The sequence below is a fragment of the Ips typographus genome, linkage group LG5, assembly GCF_016097725.1.
Source record: "Ips typographus isolate SLU linkage group LG5, UJ_Ityp_2.0, whole genome shotgun sequence".
Lineage (NCBI taxonomy): Eukaryota > Metazoa > Arthropoda > Insecta > Coleoptera > Curculionidae > Ips > Ips typographus.
The window spans coordinates 7,505,425-7,530,447 of NC_138426.1; the positions used below are offsets into that span (position 1 = coordinate 7,505,425).

At 38.8% G+C, this 25,023-nt stretch overlaps 2 protein-coding genes and 2 long non-coding RNA genes across 4 annotated transcripts in view; 3 read left to right on the plus strand and 1 right to left on the minus strand.

The window, feature by feature from the left end:
* Nucleotides 1-25,023, plus strand: part of LOC145729694 (zinc finger SWIM domain-containing protein 5-like) — a 46,213-nt gene that overhangs the window by 15,852 nt on the left and 5,338 nt on the right. Inside the window, exons 3-15 of the mRNA XM_081980555.1 lie at nt 7,108-7,219; nt 7,292-7,419; nt 13,603-13,739; nt 14,864-15,019; nt 15,074-15,379; nt 15,441-15,578; nt 15,634-15,928; nt 15,981-16,352; nt 16,405-16,571; nt 18,289-18,464; nt 18,523-18,755; nt 23,607-23,770; nt 23,830-24,315. Coding sequence (XP_081836681.1) covers nt 7,108-7,219; nt 7,292-7,419; nt 13,603-13,739; nt 14,864-15,019; nt 15,074-15,379; nt 15,441-15,578; nt 15,634-15,928; nt 15,981-16,352; nt 16,405-16,571; nt 18,289-18,464; nt 18,523-18,755; nt 23,607-23,770; nt 23,830-24,315 — 2,870 coding nt within the window. The remainder of the gene's footprint in view (nt 1-7,107; nt 7,220-7,291; nt 7,420-13,602; nt 13,740-14,863; nt 15,020-15,073; nt 15,380-15,440; nt 15,579-15,633; nt 15,929-15,980; nt 16,353-16,404; nt 16,572-18,288; nt 18,465-18,522; nt 18,756-23,606; nt 23,771-23,829; nt 24,316-25,023) is intronic.
* On the plus strand, nt 8,325-13,417 carry Blm (Bloom syndrome helicase). The gene is made up of 6 exons (XM_081980556.1): nt 8,325-9,594; nt 9,648-9,810; nt 9,865-10,467; nt 10,520-10,749; nt 12,091-12,393; nt 12,446-13,417. Exons 1-6 carry the CDS (start codon nt 8,588-8,590, stop codon nt 13,347-13,349), a joined length of 3,210 nt encoding a protein of 1,069 aa, XP_081836682.1. The 5' UTR covers nt 8,325-8,587; the 3' UTR covers nt 13,350-13,417.
* LOC145729141 (uncharacterized) lies at nt 18,797-19,835 on the plus strand. Its single transcript, XR_014178280.1, has 2 exons — nt 18,797-19,203; nt 19,260-19,835. It is a non-coding gene; the product is annotated as an uncharacterized LOC145729141 (long non-coding RNA).
* On the minus strand, nt 20,319-21,121 carry LOC145729142 (uncharacterized). Its single transcript, XR_014178281.1, has 2 exons — nt 20,705-21,121; nt 20,319-20,648 (listed from the first exon to the last, which is right to left on the minus strand). It is a non-coding gene; the product is annotated as an uncharacterized LOC145729142 (long non-coding RNA).

A 25,023-nucleotide genomic window follows, 5' to 3' on the forward strand; every position in this document is an offset into this window, starting at 1 on the left:
TTAATTAACAAATTGTATGTTTTTTCAAGAGAATGGGGAGAGTAAAAACATCAGTTTGGCAACGCTGTAGAACCTTGGTAATTTCTAAATAGCTCCTGGGAAAATGACAACATTTGAATTAATCAAAAGTTTGAGCAAAGTTGCCAAATTGAGATTTTTTCTAAAATTTACTTGATCAATTATCAAATTTCTGGATCGTTGCCTAAATTACATATTTTATTCCCAAAAAAAGTTTTTACACTGTTGTCAAACTGACTTTTCCACACATTTTACTAAAACCTGCTATTAACTCTGCAATGTTGCCAAACTAAACTTTGTGCTAAATTATGTCCAAATTAGTAAAACGTGGTCAGTTTGTCGATTTTCTTAAAATTTACCTACAAATAATTAATTACCGAATTTTTGCAACGTTGCCAAGTTGACGTTTTTTTCCAAAAAATATTGAGAACTTTCTAAGTGTTTGCAATGTTGCCCACCATTTTACGAAAAGATTGCCACATTCTTAAAATTACATAAAAATAATCGGAAATGTTACCAAACTAAAATTCGTAGTTATTTATGGTCAAATTTCGGCAACATTGCCACGATCGACGTTATTTCGAAAATGTACTGACAAATGATCAATTACCACATTTCTGCAGAGTTGCCAATGCTAATTTTTCCACTAGAAATTTAGGAATTACAATGTGGCCATTGACAATGCATTTTGCATGGTTGTAAAAATTAAATTTTGTGGCCAAAAAACGTGAACGATCATGAAGACCACAATTCTGCAACGTTGCCAAATTTACCACTCATTTTACTAAAACCTGAAAGCTGCCTATAATCAAAGACAATGCTTCAACTCAACCTATAAAAAATCAGTAATCATTCTGCAATGTTGCCAGGTTAATGAGAGCTGTCAGTTGTCGAAATTTGACAGAGGATGGTTGGTTTATTTAATTACTTATAAAATGGTTGCTTGAATTTCCCTGAATGTCCACTGACATTTTGACGAAACGTGTGACAATCTGTGAAGTTGTCAGACAAGACAAAACCACGTGCATGACGTAATAAGGTGTATGGCACGTGCTGAAAAACGACGGTCAGGTCGAAAACCGGTTCTGAATGAATCGGAAACGAGTAGACACAATGAAGGATAAACAATGGTGGGGTGAAGGGATAAACAAGTTGACCCGGCCCCAAAACGGGGGGGGAATTCCGTCTAACCGGGATATATAATTAGCCCGGATTTAAAGCGGCACGACCCGACGCTCGGCGAGCGCCCCTTTAAGCGTCGCGACGCCCTTTCGAGCGAAGGGATTGTGTTGCTTGTTGATTCGGAAAATCGACGAGGAAGATTTCCGCTTACTTTAGGGGTTTCCTCAGTGGAGTGCGGAAAACAGTAAATTACTCGGTAATTAGAGTGCGAGCGGACAAAAAAAACCGAATTAGTTTTTCAAATTGTTCCTTGAAGCACCTGTCGACGACACCTGCATTCCAAACGACCGTAATCACTAAAACAATGTCCGTTAAGACGGTGGACGGTCCGCACCAACTACGCACGTCCCCACCAGGTGTCACCGTACAAAGCTGGCGCAATGCCAACAAAACTGGGTGACATGTTGCAATTGTTCCGTGCGCCCCCTACTGTCGAATCGATACAAGCTTTGAATAAAAGTTTATATAAATGAGGTACAGACGGCTCGGCTAACTTTTTGCTATTGGTGCGGATTTTGCGCCCGGAAACTCCCATTCGCTGTAACTTCGATACGCATTGAATACCAACGTCGTATTCCCGATAGTCTCTCTATTGAAACATTCTGTATAAGCCACCAATTGAAAAGAACAATCGAAAAATGTTTAACATACCCCCCTGATTCATTCGGTTTTAAAACGAAACAGCTCATGCAACGTTTTCGGTTTGACGTTATCCTGTTTTACTTTGATTTTAGTCACGTGACCTTTAAAATGCAGTTTAAACGTTGAAAAGTTGGTAAACTATAGTCTAACCGGCGAACCTACGGAGTAATAAAAGCGAAAATTAGGAGGGGTTGACCCGCCCCGTCCATTAGTATTGGTCTATATCCGGTCCGTTTTACAATATAATATCTTCTTCTCTCTCTAATATAAGGACTTTTCGGATCTGATGTCTCGATTCACTTTTACGTACCTGTTTTACAGTGTAATGCAGGTCGACAAAAGTTGCCGCCCATCGAATTTTATTACTCCGTAGGTTCGCCGGATAGACTATAGATTTAAACAGTTGTAAATGCTGAAATTGTAAAAAAACAGGTCACGTGACGTTGATAATGCAATTCTAAGCTTGCCACACTGTCAAAGCCAGTTGACATCTGTCGAAATTAGTCACGTGACCTTTAAAATGTAATTTAAACGTTGAAAAGTTGGTTAACTAAATTTAGACAGTTGTAAAAGCTGAAATTGTAAAATACAGGTCACGTGACGTTAATAATACAATTTTGAGCTTGCAACACTGTCAAAATTAATCACGTGACCTTTAAAATGTAGTTTAAACGTTGAAAAGTTGGTAAACTAGATTTAGACAGTTGTAAAAGCTAAAACTGTAAAATACAGGTCACGTGATGTTAATAATGCAATTCCGAGCTTGCAACACTGTCAAAGCCAGTTGACATCTGTCGAAATTAGTGACGTGACCTTTAAAATGTGGTTTAAAATTAAAAAATTTGGTAAATTACATTTAGACTATTTTAGACAGTTGTAAAAGCTGAAATTGCAAGAGACACATCACGTGACTTTGATTATGTCATTTTAGAGCTTGCAACACTGTCAAAAACAGTCACGTGACTTTAAAATGTAATTTAAATGTTGATCATGTGGTAAATTAAATTTAGACAGTTGTAAAAGCTGAAATTGTAAAAAAAAACAGATCACGTGACGTTGATAATGCAATTCTGAGCTTGCAACACTGTAAAAGCCAGTTGACATCTGTCGAAATTAATCACGTGACCTTTAAAATGTAGTTTAAACGTTGAAAAGTTGGTAAACTAGATTTAGACATGATAGTTGTGTGCAACATCTGGTGACATCTGTACTCAACTCTATGAGTTAGAAAGTACAGATGGCGTTCCAAAATCTAGGAACAAAAAACAAAACCTCACCATTTTTTTTTAGATTTAGACAGTTGTAAAAGCTAAAATTGTAAAATACAGGTCACGTGACGTTGATAATGCAATTTTGAGCTTGCAACACTGTCAAAGCCAGTTGACATCTGTCAAAAACAGTCACGTGACCTTAAAAATGTAGTTTAAATGTTGATCATTCGGTAAATTAAATTTAGACAGTTGTAAAAGCTGAAATTGTAAAATACAGGTCACGTGACGTTGATAATGGAATTCTAGGCTTGCAACACTGTCAAAGTTAGTTGACATCTGTCGAAATTAGTCACGTGACCTTTAAAATGTAGTTTAAACGTTGAAAAGTTGGTAAACTAGATTTAGACAGTTGTAAAAGCTGAAATTGTAAAAAAACAGGTCACGTGACGTTGATAATGCAATTTTGAGCTTGCAACACTGTCAAAGCCAGTTGACATCTGTCAAAAACAGTCACATGACCTTTAAAATGTAGTTTAAACGTTGAAAATTTGGTAAACTAGATTTAGACAGTTGTAAAAGCTTAATATTTAAACTTAATTTTTAATTAAAATTGTAACTTTCACGTTACGTGACGTTGATAATGCAATTCTAGGCTTGCAACACTGTCAAAGTCAGTTGACACCTGTCAAAATCACTTAACCGTCACGTGACCTTATGCAATGAATTTCTTAAAATATCCAAACCACTCAATTACGGTTTTGTAGAGCGGAAAAGCTTCTATACGCGATTTATCACCGATGCCATGTTGTCTGTTGTCGAGCCGCTTCCTTTCTTTCTCCTTGGGGGGTTCACAGGTGCTAAACGACATCCCCGAAATGCAACCTGATGCTCTTTTTTTTCTCATTTTTGTCGTCTTTAAATCCGTTTTCTTTTCGAAAAAATTCGGGTCGATCAGCCCCAAACAGTCATTTTCCCGGGCGCTCGTCAGCTCCACGTGATAATAAAATTTAAATTACGCGGGCGCACGCGCCCTTAGGCCCGCGCATCCCTTATCGATCGGCCACTTGACGTCACGTCGATCGTGAATGGCTGGCGGCGTTGCCGCATCACCTACAAACACCCCCAATCTCCCGACCTACCTTCAGAGCGACGCTCCACCACCGACGTGACGTGGGGCGGCAACGTGACAACGCCGTCTCAGAAAAAATATCGCTAGTAATTTGTGTAAACAGAGAAGTGTGTCTGTATGTATTATGTAGGCTGGCGGTTAGGTGCGATTCTGAGCCGTACGCAGGACCACTTTAAGGGCTAAAATTGCTAAAGGCGCGATTTATAAAAAGGGCGGGGACTGATCGAAGGGGGGCTTTAAATTTGCACGAGCTGCGCGTCTCCCCCTCTCGCTTAATAGATAAGTGTCATTTTTTATTAATCCAACCCGATCCCCTCTCGCGTTCCTCTCCCATGGTGTAGAGGGAGAGGGCTGCTGAAATATTTATAGTTTTTAGGAGGTTTGGGGGAGCTTTTTGTTCCTGCGGTCGGCGATTTTCTGGAAACATTTGCCAACAACCTGAACAGTTGGCAACCACCATTGTTTAGTCTCTAGAACTGTCAAAGTGTTATTAACCAAACCAATCTTTAATAACGGGTTCTTATTATGTGTGTCCTCCAACAGCACCCACTTGACAGATGACATGACAGTTAGACACTCCACGGACAGAAACCAGTAGCGGCACCGCCCTCTATACTAGAAAGCCTAAAATGTCACTTTTAATGGCGGCGTTAGCTGTTTTCGTTTTATACACAAACGTATGCAGATGTAGTAAGAAATATGTTTTTTTTATTATTTCGTGTAGTTGATTGCAAGTTGTGAGTGAAAAATCAAAGAAAGGTTCATTCCTGATCCAGATATGTATAGATATGGCTTTTTATACACAATCAAGTCCAGCCTAAACAAATTGGTGAGGACATTTGTTCTGGAAAGTATAACACACAGCAAACTAGTTTAAACACTGTTCAATACAAGAAAATCTGTAAATCATTGAAACTAGGTAAGCAAAACTGGTAAATAGTTATTATGTTATTACCAAGAACATTCATTCAAAATTATTTTTGTTGCTCTCACAATGAAGGATGCTTTAAAATGAAACTCACATTCCTGTGCATGTAACAAGTACCTAATAAGTTTACTGTACCAAAAAGCACTTGTACCTACCATTGTGTATAGTGTTGGAAGTAAAATCATCCCACTTCAAAGTGTTCAACCACTGTTGAGTTAGATCCGGTTTTTTATAAAGTAAAAAACTGGCACGGTTGGGCTTTTTTCTGAATTGCTGTTACAATGTGGCTTGAAAAACTTACGAACAGCAGCAAATAAAATTAACTTAGTCAAATAACCTCAAGTCTTGATTTTAAACCGTAAAAATTCATCTAATCGTCATAAAACTCAATTTCCACAATACAAACTGTCACCACTACTCCCGCCATATTGGAATTTTTGACAAGCACTTTCTAGGCTTTCTAGTATAGTAGGCGGTGGTAGCGGCCATTGCAACTTTGAGCTTTTGTTTGTGTGACTGTGTAAAAAGTCAGAAACCCACCAATACGAATTCAATAACTGAAATTGCATTTTATAATACTAAGTTGACTAATAACAAACACTAGTAAAGTGGTTGCCACATTCTTAGACTGAAAAAACTGTGTTAGTCAAGTCAGAGGACATTTGGCTACACTGTAAATGACTTTGTGCATTCAATTTAAGCTCTAATCGCTTCCTGAGTCATGCCGGGGGAAAATCCAATCACTTGTGCTGAATTCGGTTGTTATGGTGGGTTGCACCAAATTTGACAGTTGGTTCATAAAACCTGGAATGTCAGACACCTGTCAAGTTTCACTCAAAATTTGACATTTCTAATTGACCACAACGAAATCGTCTGCTGGACAGTTCACTCGATCTGTTGGCGGCACGCCGCAACTCCGACGCCTTTAAAGAGACAAGAAGCGTCGGGACGCTCCATCCCCTTTAAAAGCGCCTCGGCGCCCCTGCCACGCCCAGACGATAGGTCTTCGCTAATTCCCTCCTTATTAGCGTTCAACACTTTGATTTTTATCATTGTTTTTTTTGTATGCGTCGAACAGAGAGGGCAATAACCTCGATCAGGTGTGAGTGTGTGGTTTTTTTTTTTAATAATGAACACGCATACACGCGTGACGTCACCGAATGCACCGAAACAAATGAATGAGAAATACTATTGCTGTGCATTCCGGAATTACGCGTAAACAACAAATTCCCACGCCGATGACGCACCCGGTGCGGGGTGGGAGGCTTCATGCCGGTAGAGTGCCGCGCGACGTTGCCATTTTCTACGGTTTCTACACACCCCAACAGACGGTAGTCGTAGTAGAGGTGGCAACGTCGCGAAAACGATGCGTGTGCCACTAGCAGATAAACAAAAACAGCCTTGGCTGCTGTCACGAGGCGCGCGGAAGTGGGAAGGGGCACGATGACCTAGACCAGGCAGCGGCTCGCCGATACAAAGAAAGCGACGTTGCCACCTGTACTAATCCTACCTGAACTCTACTGATTTTCGATAATTGGTACCAGATGTGCAACCGTGACGTAGTAGTAGATTGAGAAAGATAAATTTGGTAACCATTATGGTGCATTCCTTTTAGGAACCAAATTCAAAGCCAGACATTATCCAACGTCTTTTGTGTGTAGGAACAAGGAGATTCGGGCGAACAAAGCCGACAGAACTCCTGTGGGGGGCCTCGGTGTTTTCAATTTTGGCGCAACAAAAGCGCCTCCTCTTTTCACGCACAAAACTAGTTCCGAACAACCAGCTGTCGTCACGAACCATGCACCAGCACCAGCGTTATGGTTCTTAGAATAATTTGACACGATAAAACGTAACAGGAAACGAAAAAACCAGCATTATTTCGGAGAAATCGAGCCGTAAAGATCCGCGGGGTCGTGAGAACCCCGCGTACTCTGCCTCGGACATACCAAGGACGCCACGTTGTCGCGTCTCGCTGAAATCCTACTTTTTTATTGCAGGATTTCATCTCAGCGGGGTGGTAACCGCGCCAAAGACATCACCGCCCGCTACGTTGCCTTGTGGCGCCCCCGAACCTCCCCACAAATTTAAAGTGTCCGTCAGTTTTGACAGGTGAGTGTCTGGTCAACCCTGACAGTTTGCTTAGGGTTGTCCACTGTCATGAAATAATACGATCCTTTGCAGATGTAAAATAACATCAGTGACGTGCACCTGCGAGACTAAAGACATTTTTTGGTGTCAACACGTGGTGGCGCTGTCTCTGTACCGGATCAGGAATGCCGAAACTGTCCGACTTAGAGTTCCTATATCTGGTAAGTGTACGAAATGTTCGAATTTGCGTTTGGGTCGTACCCTAGCAAGGACAAAAAAGGTGCCCTTTCCTAATCGTCTCGATGACGGGATGAGACAATAATTGAGGCAGCAGGTAGCGAACCGGCGAGATATCGATTCGGTCCGAGGACGTGAACGCTTTAATAGTTCTCGCTGCCAGCCTCCGAACGCTCTATCCCCTTTAAATCACTTTCATTGTACTAAATTCCCCTTAAATGTACACTCCCACTAGAAAACTCAAATTCCAACACTTTTCATGTCGTGGTTTCCTAAAGTTTGGAAACTGCTAGTGATCACAGAGCATTAAACTACTAAACAATAGTGAAAATTAGTTCCACGGTTAAAAAATTTTTCATTTTGTAATTAAATATAATTGTACTATACTGAGTACAACTCAGATTTGCGTAGCGTCCGTATCGTCGAGATCGGTCTATCACCTTTAAACCGTTTAAAGCCTCCCCCCGCCGTTTGGATGTCGCTCACTTTTGCTTTTTCGTGCCCCCTTTTCGTACGGTTTTGTTTACGCTTGACCACAACCTTTGCCACTTTTCCCCCCTTTTCGCTTTTTTCTCGACCGCATCAAGTGTTTGCGAGTTGTCTTAAATTGTTTTTTTTTTTACCGGACTGCTTACAACACACCCCTTAACATGAAATGTCATAGCTGTCGCTCGGAGAACCAAATTTAAAACTTACACGGTAGTAAAATACAATTTTTTTAAATCAATAGTTGGGTAAAATGTCTGCTGGTGTATTTAAGCGCATAAACACAGTTTATTAACTACACTTGGCAGCAAACTTGCAATTCACTAACTCGTGCAACTCCGGAGTAGGAGAAAACCGTGAAACGAACGAACCGAATCAGCTGTATGGAATCAGGTACACGCGTGGCGTGTGGACAACCCTGATTCTGCGCGTTGTCAAATTCCCGTCTGTCAGTCGGTCAAATTTCAAAACCTTTTTAAGGTTAGACAAGATGGCTGTGGTTGATTTGGTTTGTTTACTTCGTCTGCTATTCCACTAGTATTTTCAGTGAAATTTTATTAAATCAGCCTACAGTGGACTCAGTTTAGTTTATTTAAGAAGTTCTGAAGTGAGCGAGTGCGGTTCAACGCCTTAGTGGAACAGTGCTTTGTTTACACCCAGTTTATTATGGACAATGATGATTTATTCGAATATTTCCGCACTAAAGACATACCGCAGGTCAAACGGTTTGATTTCGGTAAGTGGAAAGCGGGCAAATCGTCAGGGAATGCCGAGGCCACGCCCAACAGCTCTGTGGAGCCCCAAAAATCTTGTACAAGTGCTTCACTTGAGTGTAGTAAAGAGTTTCCATTGACTAGGAATGACCCAGCTGAGAGGCTTACTACTAAGGCAGAAAGCCATGAAGCCCTGTTGCCACATAGTAATAAAGCTGTGTCCCCAAAGAAAAAGTTCACTTTCAAACCAATATCCAAGGGAGAAAGTGGCAAACCTGCGCACAGCACCCTCGTTGTCCCAAAAATTGCTCAGCTAAAAACCAGCAATCCAGCATCTCCTCAAAAGAAAAAGTTTAACTTTAAACAACTACAAAAACCCAGCTCTCCCCTTAAAACCCAAAGATCTGATAACATCCTTGACAGCCTGTACAAAAGTACCAGTCAGCTGGCGAAAAAAACTCCAAGTCAATCTAGTGGTAGTCCAAGTCTGTTAAACTCATCAAAAAACTTAAAAACTAGTAAATATTTCACTGAAGACGAGTCAAAGTCCAGCCCTACTGCAAAACCTAAACGGTTCGAGTTCAAGAAAGTGACCACTCCAAATTCAAGCCAGCTGGAAGTGTCCAAAGAAACTACAACCAGCCACAGCTCAACCACATCAAACAGCAGTACACCTTCGCTGAGTATAACAAATGCTGATTACATGGATGATGAGGAGTTTGAGCGCAAGTTTGGCAGTTTAGTAGACCAACCAGAACCACAAGAAAAACCTAACGGCATTGAAGAATTGTTAAAAGAAATATCCACTGTAAACTGGGAAGAGGATGTTTTTGATGAGGAACCTGTATTAGAAGGTTTCAAGGATCGTGAAGATGATTCTGCAGAGTTTCAAGGTCCCTATGAGCATTCAGAGGTTATGAGGGAGGTTTTGCAAGAAAAGTTTGGGTTGAGGAATTTTAGGTGAGTGTTTTCTGTCACATTTTGGGTTAGTTGAGGTTTGGAGATGCTTCTAGGCCTCATCAGAAGGAGATTATTAATGCCAGCTTGATGCAAAAAGATTGTTTTGTGCTGATGCCCACTGGGGGTGGCAAAAGTTTGTGTTACCAGTTGCCTGCCATACTGATGCCTGGGGTGACTGTGGTTATATCACCACTAAGGGCTCTTATAAGTGATCAAGTGAGTTCTAGTCAGTTTGTGGTGGTGTAATAATAATTTTTGGAACTCTTGTAGGTTGATAAATTGATGGCTCTTGATATAGCAGCAGCTCATTTATGTTCAGATGTGTCTAAAAGTGATTCTGACCAAATTTACATGAAGCTTAGTATGCGCGAACCAGCTATTAAGTTACTGTACCTTACCCCTGAAAAAATCAACTCATCTAGGGCTGTTACTGACTGTTTGAATTCTCTTTACCAGCGTGACAAATTAGCTAGGTTTGTGGTGGATGAAGTGCACTGTTTATCACAGTGGGGTCATGATTTCCGTCCCGACTATAAACAATTGAGTAACCTGAGGAGAAACTACCCCAAAGTGCCAATAATATGCTTGACAGCCACCGCCACCAAACAAGTGGAGAATGACGTGGTTAAAATACTACAACTAACTAACGTGAAAAGGTTTATCAGAAGCTTCAACCGTCCTAATATTAAATACGAAATAGTACCGAAAAAGGGCAAATCCACTGACGAAATAGCGGAACTCATAAAAAGCCGATTTCCTAAACAGTCTGGAATAGTTTACTGTTTGAGTCGGGACGATTGCGAAAAAATGGCCGATCAGTTTATAAAAATGGGAGTGCGAGCGAAGCCCTACCACGCTGGAATGAGGGATAAGGTTGGTACTAGTCACACACGGAAAAAACACGTGACACATTGACTCAACGCAGGTTCGTGAAGCAATCCAACGGGAGTGGATGCAAGATCGATTTCACGTTATCGTGGCAACGATCGCTTTTGGAATGGGCATCGATAAACCGGACGTGCGATTTGTAATTCACAATTCCATTCCGAAATCTGTGGAAGCCTTCTATCAGGAAAGTGGACGAGCTGGGAGGGATGGAGAAGTGTCTTACTCATATTTATTCTATTCCTACAGTGATGTGATTAGATTGAGAAGGTGTGTAAAATCACAGCAGTGTTTGTGATTGGTCAAAAAAAAGTAGTTTTCAGCTTGCTACTTTTTTTTTTTGACCAATCACAAATTACCAACTTGTGAGGCTCTTGATTAGTAAAGCTGGGTTTACACAGCGCACAATGCATAACATTGCACAAGAAATCACAAGTGTTTCTTTTTGGTGTTTATACAGTCGCACAACATATAATTTTTAACCAATGAAAAGAGTTTATGACAACACGTGATAAATGTCTGTCATTGCAATGTGAAGTGTTATTTTTCTGTCACTTGCCATTTGTCAATCATGTCAAGCACAGATAAGGAGCATAAGGCAAAAAAGGTGTGCTTGCTGTTGTAGAGTTGGATAAAGGGAAAAAAACCATTTTTAATAACAACAATATATTAGAATTCTCTATATTTAGAAAGCCAACACAAACCGACCATGCCATCCCTGATGATTCCAACCACCACTCACAATACAAGATGGCAGGGTTCAGGTGTTATTATTCCATGCTATTTCCTGCATAGAATAACCTTCTGATAAGTAACAGAACTGGCAATACTACACATTTTTATTTGGAATTGAGAATATACTTACTGTAGAGTGAGGGCAGAAGACCTTGTTTTGGGCTAATTAGATTTTTTGTCTTGTCTTTCTGCAGGAATGGCCCCACAAGAGCTAATAACTTATAGAACAGTTCTGGAGTCATACGCGTATATTTGAAAAACTGCTCTGTATCATGTTTTTCTGCAAACTGAACTATTTTTTCAAAAACACTGTTCATTGCGTTTTCTATTCATAGGTCGCGTTTTAAACCTCCGTATTCTCCTTTTCTTGACATCTAAGCTTAATGTTGTAGCTGCAGCACCCATCAAGAGTAGAAGCCCCAATTGTTGCCAAGGTTCCATCTGCAATTGTTTAATAAATTCTTGATGTAAAGAGAAACTAATTAGCTCTAGATAATTTTTACCACTAAACTCTGTTTTTTCCGTAGACACTTAAACTGTTTTTATTGCACTAAATGACCAAAAAATCACAAATACAAAATCAACAACAAACCACAATTCTTGAACAATCCAAATCCACCATTCAGAAACAAAACAATAACACAATACAATGACGGACGGCGGATGTCAAAATATGACATTACAAAATTTTGCGCATGCGTACAGTTGTTTTCGCATAAGAATTGAAAGTTAAAAATTATGAACTTTCTATGCGGTATTGTGCAAGTGTTGTGCGCTGTATAAACGACAGTAGGCATTACTGTAAAGCCAACTTTCTATGTTATGCATTGTGCGCTGTATAAACCCAGCTTAAGATTTTAGTGAATAAATTATCAGGTTAATGCTGAAAGATGGTAAAAAAAACACAATGGACGCCTACGACGAGAACTTGCAGCAGATGGTGAGTTTTGCGGAGAATACGGTGGACTGTCGCCGTTACCTGCAACTTATCCACTTGGGCGAACACTTTGACCGGCGTATTTGCATCCAAAACAAGTCCACCACGTGTGACAATTGCTGTAACATTGACAAATACAAAACCGTCGAAGTGACAGAACAGGCAAAGCAATTGTGCACCATTCTGAAAGATTTGTCAGCGCACGAAAACGTCACCATGATTTACCTAGTTGAGGTGTTCAAGTGAGTGTTTGGGGTTTTGTTAGGATTATTTGATCTGACAGATTCATTTTAGGGGAGCAAAAACAAAGAAAATTATCAGTAAAGGTCACGACAAGCATCCTTTACACGGATCAGGATCTGCTATGGACAAGAATGATTTACATCGGATTTTAGTCAAACTGAGTTTGAACAAAGTGGTGCAGGATTTCTGCACTTATGCCGGGGATTTTCCTGTGGTGTACGTCAAACCAGGACCAAAATTTTACCAATTCTACAACTCCAAATGTCAACTGACACTTTCGGTGTGCACGGACAAAACGCGTAAATTTGAACCTGTGGCCAAAACTACTCCCACAGAGTGCACAAAGAGCAGATCGCAGGACGCCCCATCTACCTCAAAAGTGGTGCCGCACAGCGTTCAGAAACAAAACGTTGCCAAACTTCAAGCCGCCAGAAAACTACAGCTGTCCCAGTTAAAAGTCCAATGTCACGAGGAATTGTTGGAGGAATGCCGCAGATTGGCCATGGAGCGCAACTTGACGCTGTCTTCTATCATGAATCTGTCCGCCATTAAATCGATGAGCGATTACCTGCCAAAAACCAAGGAAGAAATGCTGAAAATCCAGCACGTGACCGTAGCCAATTACAACAAATACGGCGAATACTTTCTGAAAATCACGCAGGCGTTCAGAGAGAAACACGATGCGATTGCTCCCTTAAGTGCTGCCAGTAGTGGCGTGGTGATGGACGTTCCTCAAGAAGAAAATGAAGAAGAAGCTTTCAAAGCTTACAGCCCACCTAAAAAGGGTGGGGGCAGGGGGGTGAAACGAAAATTCGGGTGGGGTGGTAAGAAAGGTGGTTACAAAAGGAAGAAGGCTGGTGGAAAGAAAAGTCCTAGTAAAAACAAGTCAACGGGGTGGAAATCCAAAAAGGGGAGTGGGGGAAAGTTGGGGCTGATGCCCCTACACGTAAAGTGACTTTTTTGTACATATTTAATTATAACAGAAATACTTGTTCAGTTAGGTAATAAATCTACTTTTTTTAACTTGTTGCTTTTTTTTAGGCGTAATACAAAATAAAGTCAACGTTATTACGTGTTATTTGATTTTTGTTAGTGTTCTTGATATACTTCCAATTTTGTACGGTAATTTTGCAATAAAGGTACGACCCACAAATATGTTAAATACTGACCACTTTTCAATTTATTAATTAAGAAAATTAAATCAACAGAAACGCTTCTGCAAATGGATAGGCAGCAGCTGCAGAAATTCGTTCAGTACCTGATAGCCGAGCACCATACGGAGGTGCTGCCTACTGCGCAAAAGTTGGCCGATGAAATCTTGCAACAGCGCAGCGAAATCAATCAGGTTTGTAAACGTTTCAAGCAGTATAATATTTCATTACTACATTTACACATGTAGTTTAGAAAGCGTCAGTGGAATCTTAGAAACCATAAGATGGATTTAAAAAATATTATTTGTATTTCAGAAAAGGTACTTTCAATTTTAGAATAATAACTTTGATTTTCAAAATTGCAATTTGTATTTCAGATTAGTCACTTGTATTATAGAAAAGAGCAGTTGGATTTTAGACATGGTCATTTGTAATTTGGAAAAATAAAGTTGAGCAAAAAAAGTAAATAGTTTAACGAATATTTTCAATAACATTGTGGTTTAAGCAGTTCAATAAAAAATCGATTTATCTCGAAAACAAAGTTCATTTTATCGAAATAAACGAAGAGTACAATTTTTCGATAAAAATGTGAAGAGTATCCATTAATGGCGTTTGCAGCTGAAAATAATGACAGCTGTCAAAGTTTAAGCAAATTGTGTCTTAGGTCCAGTTAGTTCCTGCCTTTCGAAGACGAGATACTTGATTTTCATGTCAAATAGAAGGTCTCTTTCGATAAAACATTAAACCCAATAATAATTACAATATACAAAGTGTTTCAAAAATTACGGCCAAAAACGTTAATTGGAAGGCAGTTCTTTGGGGCTCAATATTTCCCTTAAGAGTGACTTTAAAAAAAAATTATATGAACAAATCGTATTATTTTGACCTCACCTGCATGCCCCCAAGAGATTGTCATATAGTTATGGGACACCCTGTATATTTTATATAAATTAATACCCCCGATGGGCGGGTTTTTTTGCTTAAAGTGATATTATAAAAAAACAATAAACTAATAACCACATAGAAACACAAAAAATCTGAAATTGAAATAACGCATTCTAAAATACAAGTAACCTTTTCTGAAATACAAGTGACGAATGTGAAATACAACTTACGTTTTCTAAAACCAAATTTACGATAATGAAAAACAAGTTATTCTGAAATCCAACTTATATTTTTAAAATCCTGTTCTGTCGGAAATTTAAAATGATATTTTCTAAACTACATGTGTAAATGGTGTAGAGCCAAGCTATTTCTGGATTGTATCTTAATGTGACGTCAGAAACTTTTTCGAAAAACAAGTGTAACTTTTTGACAGATCGCGGGCGCTCCAGATCCGACAGCAGGTGCTGCAGCAGACGACGCCCACTCGTGGCACTTGGACGAAACTCAAGTGTGCGAACAAGTACGCTCGTACCTCGCCCAAAACACCTACTACAACGCCAACAAACAGCTAAACTCTCTTTTTTCCAAGGTAATTTCAATGGATTCAGAAAAACCTGTTTGCTAATCTAATAAACGTAAACAGGTACGTGAAATGTTGCGTGCGCAAGACTCCAACGGCGCCCGCATGCTCACCCTAATCACCGAGCAGTTTCTGCAAGATCCTCGGCTTCAGCTGTGGAAAACTCAGGGCACGCCTATGACCGACAAATGCAGACAGTTGTGGGACCAGTTGGGGTCCCTCTGGGTTTGTATCGTTCTGAATCCGGACTGCGTTGCGCAGGAGAAAACGCAGTGGGAGGCGCAACTCGGGAAATGGGTGCGCGTGGACGTATGTCCGCCTGAAGATCCCGATTTTCGCGTACAATTGGTTGGAGGACCACGTGATTCCGTAAGTAGTATAATCTTTGATTAATGATTGGTGGAAACTATCACTGGGGGGGTGAGTATAGTTTCTGAACCGTGACAGAGACAGAGATCGGTACTGGTACGAGAGAGACAGAGAGCGTTATCTAGAACGTGACAGAGAACGCAGGGAAAGAAGAGAACGTGAACGAGAGAGAGATAGAGACAGATGTAATAATAGACCGGTAAGTTGACTTTTTGCTAAAACTTGAGTGGGCATTAATGATGGGGGGGGATCAGAATTACGCTTCGTCGGACAGTTCGAGTGATTCGGACTCAGACGATCAGCAACAGAATTACAGCCCTCGCGGGCCTAAGAGACTGAGACTGTCAGGGAGTGGACACTCCAGGTCGGGACAGTCAAAACCCCAGTTGCCCAGAACGGTGTTTCATCGTGCCTTGGACGCTGTTGGCATGTCGTGGGACAACATGCACTTGAAGAACATTCTTTCCAGTGATACGTACTGCTCGCACGTGCCAGACAACTCAAACTCAAATGGAAGTTTTAACTCTCAGGGACAGCCTTTGTGGCACGGTACTAAACTCTTACAGCAGCCCCGTCGTGACTCTACTTAGAAAATTTCTAGAATCTATTCCATGGTGCGCGGCAAGAGTTGATTCGTTACGTTCGCATGGACACGCAGAAGCTGCCTTGCGTTTGGCCGTGTCCGTGGTGCGGGCAATGAAACAGCAACAGTTGCAAGCGCAGAGACAATGGCACGAAAGTCAACAGCAGAAAGCGAGCACTTCAAGCGTTACCGATCAACCTAAAGCGTGTACCTCTCGTTGCCAGGGCGCGTGCATGTCAACGTCCTGCGCTACTACCAACGCTGCAGCCCCGGCCAATCAGGACGGCTGGGTAGGGCATCCGCTTGATCCTATTGGTTGTCTGTTTGACACTTTGGCTGATGCGTCCACGATACCGGACGAACAAAGGCCACGTACGCCCAGCTATCTTGGTTAGTGGTGTGTAATGAAGTTAGTTGAATTTACTGACGATTTGTTGTGTAGATTTAGTGGGCATGGATGAACAGCATAACAATCTACGGCCTCGTTATCAACATGTGCCAGTAGTGGGATCCAGGGATCGTTCCGAAACTTATTTAACTCTAGCTTTTGAGGTGGCTTTGATTGGACTAGGACAGCAAAGAGTCATGCCCGTGGGTTTATATGCACAGGTCTGTGTTTTGTGTAATTTCATTGATTATTTCCTTCCTATCAATTTTGTCCAATCGCTATCAAGAATTAGTATAACAAATGCAAATTTTAAGTGGAATAATCACTTGACAACTGTCAACTTAGCTGTCAGCAGTTTTTCCGGAAAAAAAAATCGAAAAAATTGCACACTCCTCACAGCAACATAAAGAATAGTGTTACCCTTTCTAGCTTGAAAGTTATTGTTCTTATTAATTATTGTTTTAATTGAAATAAAATGTTTATTTAACTCAGGAAATAATCATAGGTTATATCCCGAGACGTTCATGTTTTATCGGGTAAACTGTGTATAAGTGATTTTTTGCAAAATTTTGCTTGGAAAATGATTGAGATAAAACGTGAACGCCGAGGGGTATATGTCAAGATTATTTCCTGAAAACTCACATTTTAGTTTATTAACAAGAAAACACCTTAGTTAGAACACAAATACTAAACTAAACGTGATGAAATTAATGATAATATTGAACTCACCCCAGCAGACGACAGATTTTCGTTCAGCCATGTATATTTTTGTTTACATTTCAGATTGACAATCAGACGTCATAATATTTTAATTTATGTAATTTTTTAATGGAAACTACGTTATAGTGATTTATTAATTGTTAATATTGAAGAAAATAGCTTAAATTTTATATGTGTCTAAATCCCGTTTCGTTTAATATCAAATGTTCTTCAAAAAAACGTATTCGAAAAAGATAGGAAGTGTTTATTCAGTGTAAAATTTTAGCAACTAGGGATTATTAATTTTTAAGCACATGTCAGACCAAGTTATTTTGAAACTACAAGTATAAAACTTGACGGGAGGCTCTTTCGTACTCTGAAGCTTAAATAAGTTTACCAATTCGGCCTAAAAAGTGATTAAAAACTTGCAAAAAATCATCTTTTTTCGAAAAAATGTTATCTTTCCATACTCCCTGTATGTATGATAGGTGCTTGTTGTTTTTGATACTGGCACGGCAGGTAGCAGGTAAAATTTGGCGTAGAAAGTAAAACAGGGTGATCAAAATGCCAATATTAACTTTATATCAAGAAAGTTAAGAACAAAAGAAGTATTTTTATAAATGAATTGTTTAAAGTGACTTCCGTATGAAGCCAAATAATATCCCAAACAATCATAAAATGCCCTTTTGACGTTGAAAAGATGTCGGGTCGTAATGCAGTCAAAATAGGTCACTTTACCTGCTACCTGCCCTGCCAGTATCAAAAACAACAAAGAACAACAATGCATACAGGGAGTATAAAACGATAAAATCTTTTCGAAAAAAAATGATTTTTTTTCCAGTTTTTAATCACTTTTTAGACCAAATTGGTAGACTTACTTAAGCTTCAGGGTACTAAAGACACACCCGTCAAGTTATAGACTTGCAGTTCCAAAATAACATGGTCTAACATGGGCTTAAAAATTTAACACGTAAAATCCTATGTTGCGCGTTAAAAAAAACGCACTGTATAACGGCTCTCATTGGTCGAACTAGAAAGGTTCATTGAATTTTATTGGGTGCTAGTACAATGAGGGAAATAATCTTACCAAATATCCCTCGTGCATCTAATTTTTCCTGTGGAAAAATTGGAATACTCGTTTCTAAGTAATTTGTTTTTCCTCGTTTTTCCGGAAAAATTAAATGCACTAGGGATATTACCGCCGAAACAAAACTAATTTTCTTATTGTGCCTTTTGTAGGAAAAAGCATGCAAACAAGAGGACAGACTGATAGCCAAATTGCAAGAAATCGAGCTGGATAATAGTCTGGTTGCAGTGTTAAGGCGGCAAGCAATTATTTTACTCGAAGGTGGACCGACAAGCGGACTAGGAATTGGAATCCATCCAGAATCGATTCCAATGCACACTTTTGCTAGGTTAGTCACCTACAACATTTTACAAACAATTTCTTAAACGTTTTTGCTTTACATGCAGATTTCTCTTCTTATCGTTACTGAACTACTACCCGGATTTGGCGTATGAAGTAGGTTTGCGGGCAATGCGCCTTCCGCTGCTTGAAGATGGTGACGGCGAGGGCGGCCAATCGGGGGGCTCTAACGGGGCCGGTCCCGCTGGGGGGGCGGGCCGGCCCCCCCGTTGGTTTACTCTAGGTCACATTGAGAGCCAACAATGCGCTCTCAGCAGCACGATGCTGAGTGCCGCCAAAGGTATGTAATATAAATATATAAATATATATACCAGGTGTCCAAGAGCACCCTGGACATAGGAGATTAACATGGGAAAACGGTTTTGATTTTTTTGCGCCTGTACGGTTCATTTAATGGAAAAACGCTTTAGATAAAAGTTGTAGTGCACATTTTCGGCTATTAACTTGTAATTTTTTCAATGCCGTAGATTTGACCATTAAGGCGAAAAACGGATCTAAAATTCGGAAATTTTAAATCTCCCGCCAAGCGGTCGTTAAGGAAAGTTTATATCCGGTCGTGCTACCAACCTTTCAAAATCATAACAAATCGTTGTCAGTCATTCTGTAATCAAAACATTCAAAACAAGTTTATTTAGTAATAATTTTGAGTTACGACCCACATACTGCGAAGAAAATACAAATAAATCGTGATAAAAACACTTTATCAGTAGCCACAGCCCAAAAATCTGGTAAGTTGCATTCATAACCTCATTCAATGTCTCTACTAAACTTATTTACTTTGTAGCAAAATTCTTAAAGAAAACACTGGTTTTGCTTGCAAATATTTAATGAGGATGACCGAATCACCTATCTCAAGCCTCTTCATAACACTACCAAACGATTTAAAGTGATGAAAACAGTGGACAATGGAGATCTTTGAAGATAAGTTTCCTACTGTACAGGGACAACAACAAAGGGGCCAAATACTTCCTTCAAAAGTGGTGTGATTTAGTTTCAATGTGCTTAACTTCATGGACTATCATCAGCGAGGGTCTACACCAGTGTTGCAACTAAAACTTAAAATGATTCAGTGTTGATATTTGACTTAAATCTCAAAATTTGATGTGCCTGTGAAATGTGAATAATCTTAAACTGGCTATAAAACCTCTGAGAAACCCCTTCTAAGAAGAGAATATGGACTTACACAGTCAAATTATCAGTCAGGTGACAAAACTTTTTGTATATGGGTAGGTATTGTCGAAAAACCAAGTTTTCAATTGAGCTATCTACATGAGCTGTTCTATTCTAGATTTATTAACATTATAATTGTGTTCTTTTTTCCACACACTCAATTGTTCCAAATAAAACTTTGTACACTGAACGTTTGTATTAATTATTTATTCACAGTTCAAGGTACAGTATACATTTTCTTCAAGTGAAAAGCTTAGGTACAATAGGTGGCAAAGAAAACTGGTCTTACCACATAAACAGTGATTGTTCCACATATTGAGTGTGAGTGGGTGAACCTGTCACCATACAAGCTATGCTAAAAACAACTTCGTCTTACTAACCTAAGGTTTGTTTGGATAATAGTGGAGTTCCAAATTAGCAAAGGTAGGTGAAATGTAGTGATTGAAAGTCTCTAAAGAGAAACAATTTGCTTCTCATTCAATACACGATTTCACAGGACATACCTTTACTAATCAAATGTGAACTCGAATCACACATTACTTGCAAATAAACTCTTTTTGGTTAGTAGACATTTTACAAGTATCCTTGTAGGTGTTCAAGTTAACTAATGGAGCTAATTAAATATCAGTACTTACCTTACCCTGTAGAGATGGGAAAAAACATTGACAATCAGTTATGAAAAATGCCTTTTTATTAACATCATACAATGTAAAACCACTTAAACACTATGGTGTGTTGATAACACTACAAAACAGAAGGATACAATAAAACTATCAGTCACATAGGTCACTAAATTGCACCACTTTTGAGGGAAGTATTTACCCTCTTTTGTGGTCCCTGTTTAGTAAAGCAACTTATCTTCAAACATCTGCAGGCCTTCCTAGTCCATTGTTTTTATCACTTTAAATCGTTTGGTAGTGTTATGAAGAGGCTTGAGATAGGTGATTCGGTCATCCTCATTAAATATTTGCAAGCAAAACCAGTGTTTTCTTAAAGAATTTTCCTACAAAGTAATTAAGTTTAATAGAGACATTGAATGAGGTTATGAACGCAACTTACCAGATTTTTGGACTGTGGCTCCTGATAAAGTGTTTTTATCATGATTTATTTGTATTTTCTTCGCAGTATGTGGGTAGTAACTCAAAATTATTACTAAATAAACTTGTTTTGAATGTTTTTATTACAGAATGACTGACAACGATTTGTTAGGATTTTGAAAGGTTGGTAGCACGACCGGATATAAACTTTCCTTAACGACCGCTGGGCGGGAGATTTAAAATTTCCGAATTTTAGATCCGTTTTTCTTATTAATGGTCAAATCTACGGTATTGAAAAAATTACAAGTAGATAGCCGAAAATGTGCTCTACAACTTTTATCTAAAGCGTTTTTCCATTAAATGAACCGTACAGGCGCAAAAAAATCAAAACCATTTTCCCATGTTAATCTCCTATGTCCAGGGTGCTCTTGGACACCTGGTATATTAATATAAAATAATAAGTGACTTAGGTTAGGGTTTTGTTTATTCAGAATCATTAACGTTTCACATCAAGCAGATGAAAAAATATTTTTTAAATTAGATCACTAAATTGACATTTTACTAAAATTACTAACTGATTTTCTAGTTGGAGATAGTTTTCTGCAGCTATTTACATTGCATACCATCATTAGTCTTATAATTTGTATAGCAGAACTGGCCTTGCATGTTTTAAAACATTTTCTAATGTGGTTCAATTATCTTGTTCTTAAAAATGCGGCCATTTCATTTACGAAAGATAAAAGACGTATTTTGGTTGGTAGCTGTACTGTTCTCGCGGAATGAGTTTACCCGTGCGTCGTTTCCCTGTGATTTAGAAGTAGACATGCATTATTGACTTCATCCTTGTCTATTGTTCACTTTCAGAAAGGGTAAATATCTAAGTGAATGTCTTCCAAAAAAAACATTTACTGATTAGCGCTTCTATTTCAGTCATTGTCAGTTTGACAACCATCGAAATTTATTTCATTTGTTTACTATTATTTTCCGTTTCTTTGTGTTGTTAATCATTTATAAAGTTTTCTATTTACCACACCACCACAGTTCTTTTAAGAGCTATTGTTTCTACGCTTTTAACATTCTGTAAGTACTTTCATAATATTATTATTAATATTTTTATGTCGGCTGTCACGATCTAACCAAAATTGGCACAATTACTAACTTGTTTTGAAAAAAAAGTGGGAGTGTCTATTATGGTTTTTATTTAGCCATTTGGTTTTTCCTAAATTCGGAATTACTTACTATTACAGTATTTTTTTAGAAAATGCCTGGAAAAATTCTTCACATACAAGCCCAGCAGTTAATTCTTAACCTTTGTGAATATTTTGAATTGGAAAAAACTAATGGAGGACCTTTAGAAACTTTATCATCTGTTCAGGAAGAAGAAGACCTTACTTATTCTTACTGATGTATTTTTTTTAATACTAGAAGGTTGCAGCTGCTTTGAAAATTTCCCGCAAAACTGTTTATTCGATTCGGAAAAAGCAAGCAAGTAATCTTATAATTTCCTCACCTAGAAAACGTAAATTGAGACGTTATCGACGGGCCAAGACCACTGATTTATCTGAAAGCATTAAAATGGATGTTCGAAATACATTATATGATGTGTACAACGATAGTATGTTAATAATAGTAAATTATATCGACTTTTATAAGAAACATCTATTAACATTTCATTGTTTCCAGAGACTGAGAATTTTGGGTTGCATTATAGATTTTTCATAAAAATTTCTTCAAACATATTAATAATAAAGTCACAGAAAAAATAAAATAAGCGTCTAAAATGTTTTCCAGCGGGTTTAAAATAAAATTAGTGGATTGCAACCTGAAAATGAGATATGAGATACTACAGCATCACTCAGAATGTCTTATTGAATTTTTAATTTGTTGTATTTATTTTAGAAACATGTAACTATCCAGAACCTCATTCAAGATTTTAAAGTCAAAGAAATACTACATATTGGTGATACATCTCTGCGAATTTTGGTAAATAAATTAGGTTTCAAATTTAGACGGAATTCTATGATCCAAACGGAGACTTCTCTTAAATAAAAAATGTTATTTCAGTAAAGATATTTTTTATTTGCTTTGGTATAACGTTGTTTTAGTGCAAATTTGCAGCCAAAGATCTCTAATTTCTGACTGACAATACACGCAAAATTTTAAACCTGACGAAGCTTTAGACACGCCCTTTTCTATAATATGAACACAACAGGTTTGTTGACGAAAACTTGATTTGATTCATATGATTATAAATGACGTAGCCTTTGTGACGCACGGGTAAACTCACTCCGCGAGAACATTATATAGGCTTCTATGGATTCGGGAATATTCATGAAATTAGCATTCTCTCTTAAACTTCAAACTATGACATAAATCTCTCTCTCTCTCTCACAAACAGCTAAACTACGACGTTTGATAACATAATAGCTATTTATGTAACCAGTTACGAAAAGTTCGATTTTGTGTAACGAATGAATGTTTGTAGGGCAAGCGCAGCGAGGTCCTACAATTTGAATGAGTTACACAATAAGACATTTTCGAAACGTGTTTTATACATACATTTTTTCTAATTTTGACCAAAAAGCTGTGAAAACCATCTTTTAAAGTGATTTAACTTTTAACACAAATATTCACTTTCATAGCACCTTGTATAAATAGTGACAACGACATGTTATGATGGATGTCGCCCATATGTTTCTACGGAAATGCATAAAAACAGGGAGTGATGAAATGAACTTTTCATAACTGGTTACATAAAGTAAAACTTTTGTCACTTTAATCAGTTTTGAAAAGTGTCACTTTATATGCCAAAATTAGAAAAACAATATAATATACGGGGGTAACACGAGATAACTATCCTACCACATACGTTAAATTGAAAGTCCGTTATGCAACAATACTTTGAACTATTATTCTATTAATAGGGGAAGTAATGCGGCTGCGTACCGTGCTAGAGTCATCTCAGCGTCACATACACAGCTCCTCGCACCTGTTCAAACTAGCCCAGGACGCGTTCAGGTTTGCAACCCCCGAGAACGGTCCCCGCCACCCAACGTTGTTGAGCGTGGCTTTCGAATTAGGTTTGCAGGTAAGTGCAACCATTAAATTTAAACCTGTCCATTAAGCACTGTCAATGTACTATCACAGGTAATGCGCATGACCCTGTCATCCCTCAATTGGCGTCGCCGCGAAATGGTCCGTTGGTTGGTGACGTGCGCGGTCGAGCTCGGCCTCGATGCCCTAATTTCCCTAATGCAGAACTGGTACCAGTTCTTTACTGCTACCGAGGCAGCTGGGCCCGTGGCCACTACCATCATGTCCCGCGGCACAATGCTCCGTCTCCAGCTCAGTTTCCAGCAGCAAGAAGAGTTGAGTGGGTGTGCCCGAACTTTAGCGTTGCAGTGTGCCACAAAGGACCCGCCCAATTGCGCCCTGAACGCCCTCACTCTGTGCGAGAACGAGGCTCTGGCATTCGAAACAGCCTATCAAATCGTGGTGGACGCGGCCTCTCACATAATGACGTCGTCGCAATTATTCACTATCGCCCGGTACATGGAACACCGAGGGTACCCGAGTAGAGCATACAAATTGGCAATGTTGGCTATGAAAAATGTCCATTTGGCTTACAATCAGGTGAGAGTAGTTTTTGTTTATTTCTACAGCTTCCTTTATCCCTTTATGAACTGGTCAAAGAGATAGAAGATACTTCTATTCTCTCTACTGCTTCTCCCCATAAATATTTTTCCAGTTTCCATTATAGTTCTGTTCATTCTTTCAGACACAGCATTTTGTTGAGGTGTATGTGGTATTGTTGATTGAACTGTTATACCTTTTGCTCTGCAAAAGTATTTAAAATCCCTTGACATGTATTCACCCCCATTGTCACATCGTAATCTATCTATTTTGCTTTGGAACTTAGCTTCTACCATTGCTACATATTGCTGAAATTTTTCCAGAACTTCACTTTTATTTTTCATAAGATAGCATACTGTAAAATGTGAAAAATGGTCAATAAATGTTACAAAATACTTCATGCCGTTGTAAGTTACAGGAGTTAAAGGTCCACAAACATCTGACGAAATAACCTCTAACAATCTCCTTGCTTGTAAGTTTTCACTTAAGGCTTCTCTGTCTGTTTACCTTTTAAACATGTTTCACATAGAGTTTTACTAGGGTATTTAGTAGAGTGTCCCATTCTTTTATGCCATAAATCATTAAGTTCAGATTCAGTTATATGCGCTTCCCCATTATCAATATTCATGCATACTAGATATAAATTATTCTTTATGTTACCTTCTATTATTGTATGGCCTTTTTTCTTAATCACAACTTGTCCATGTT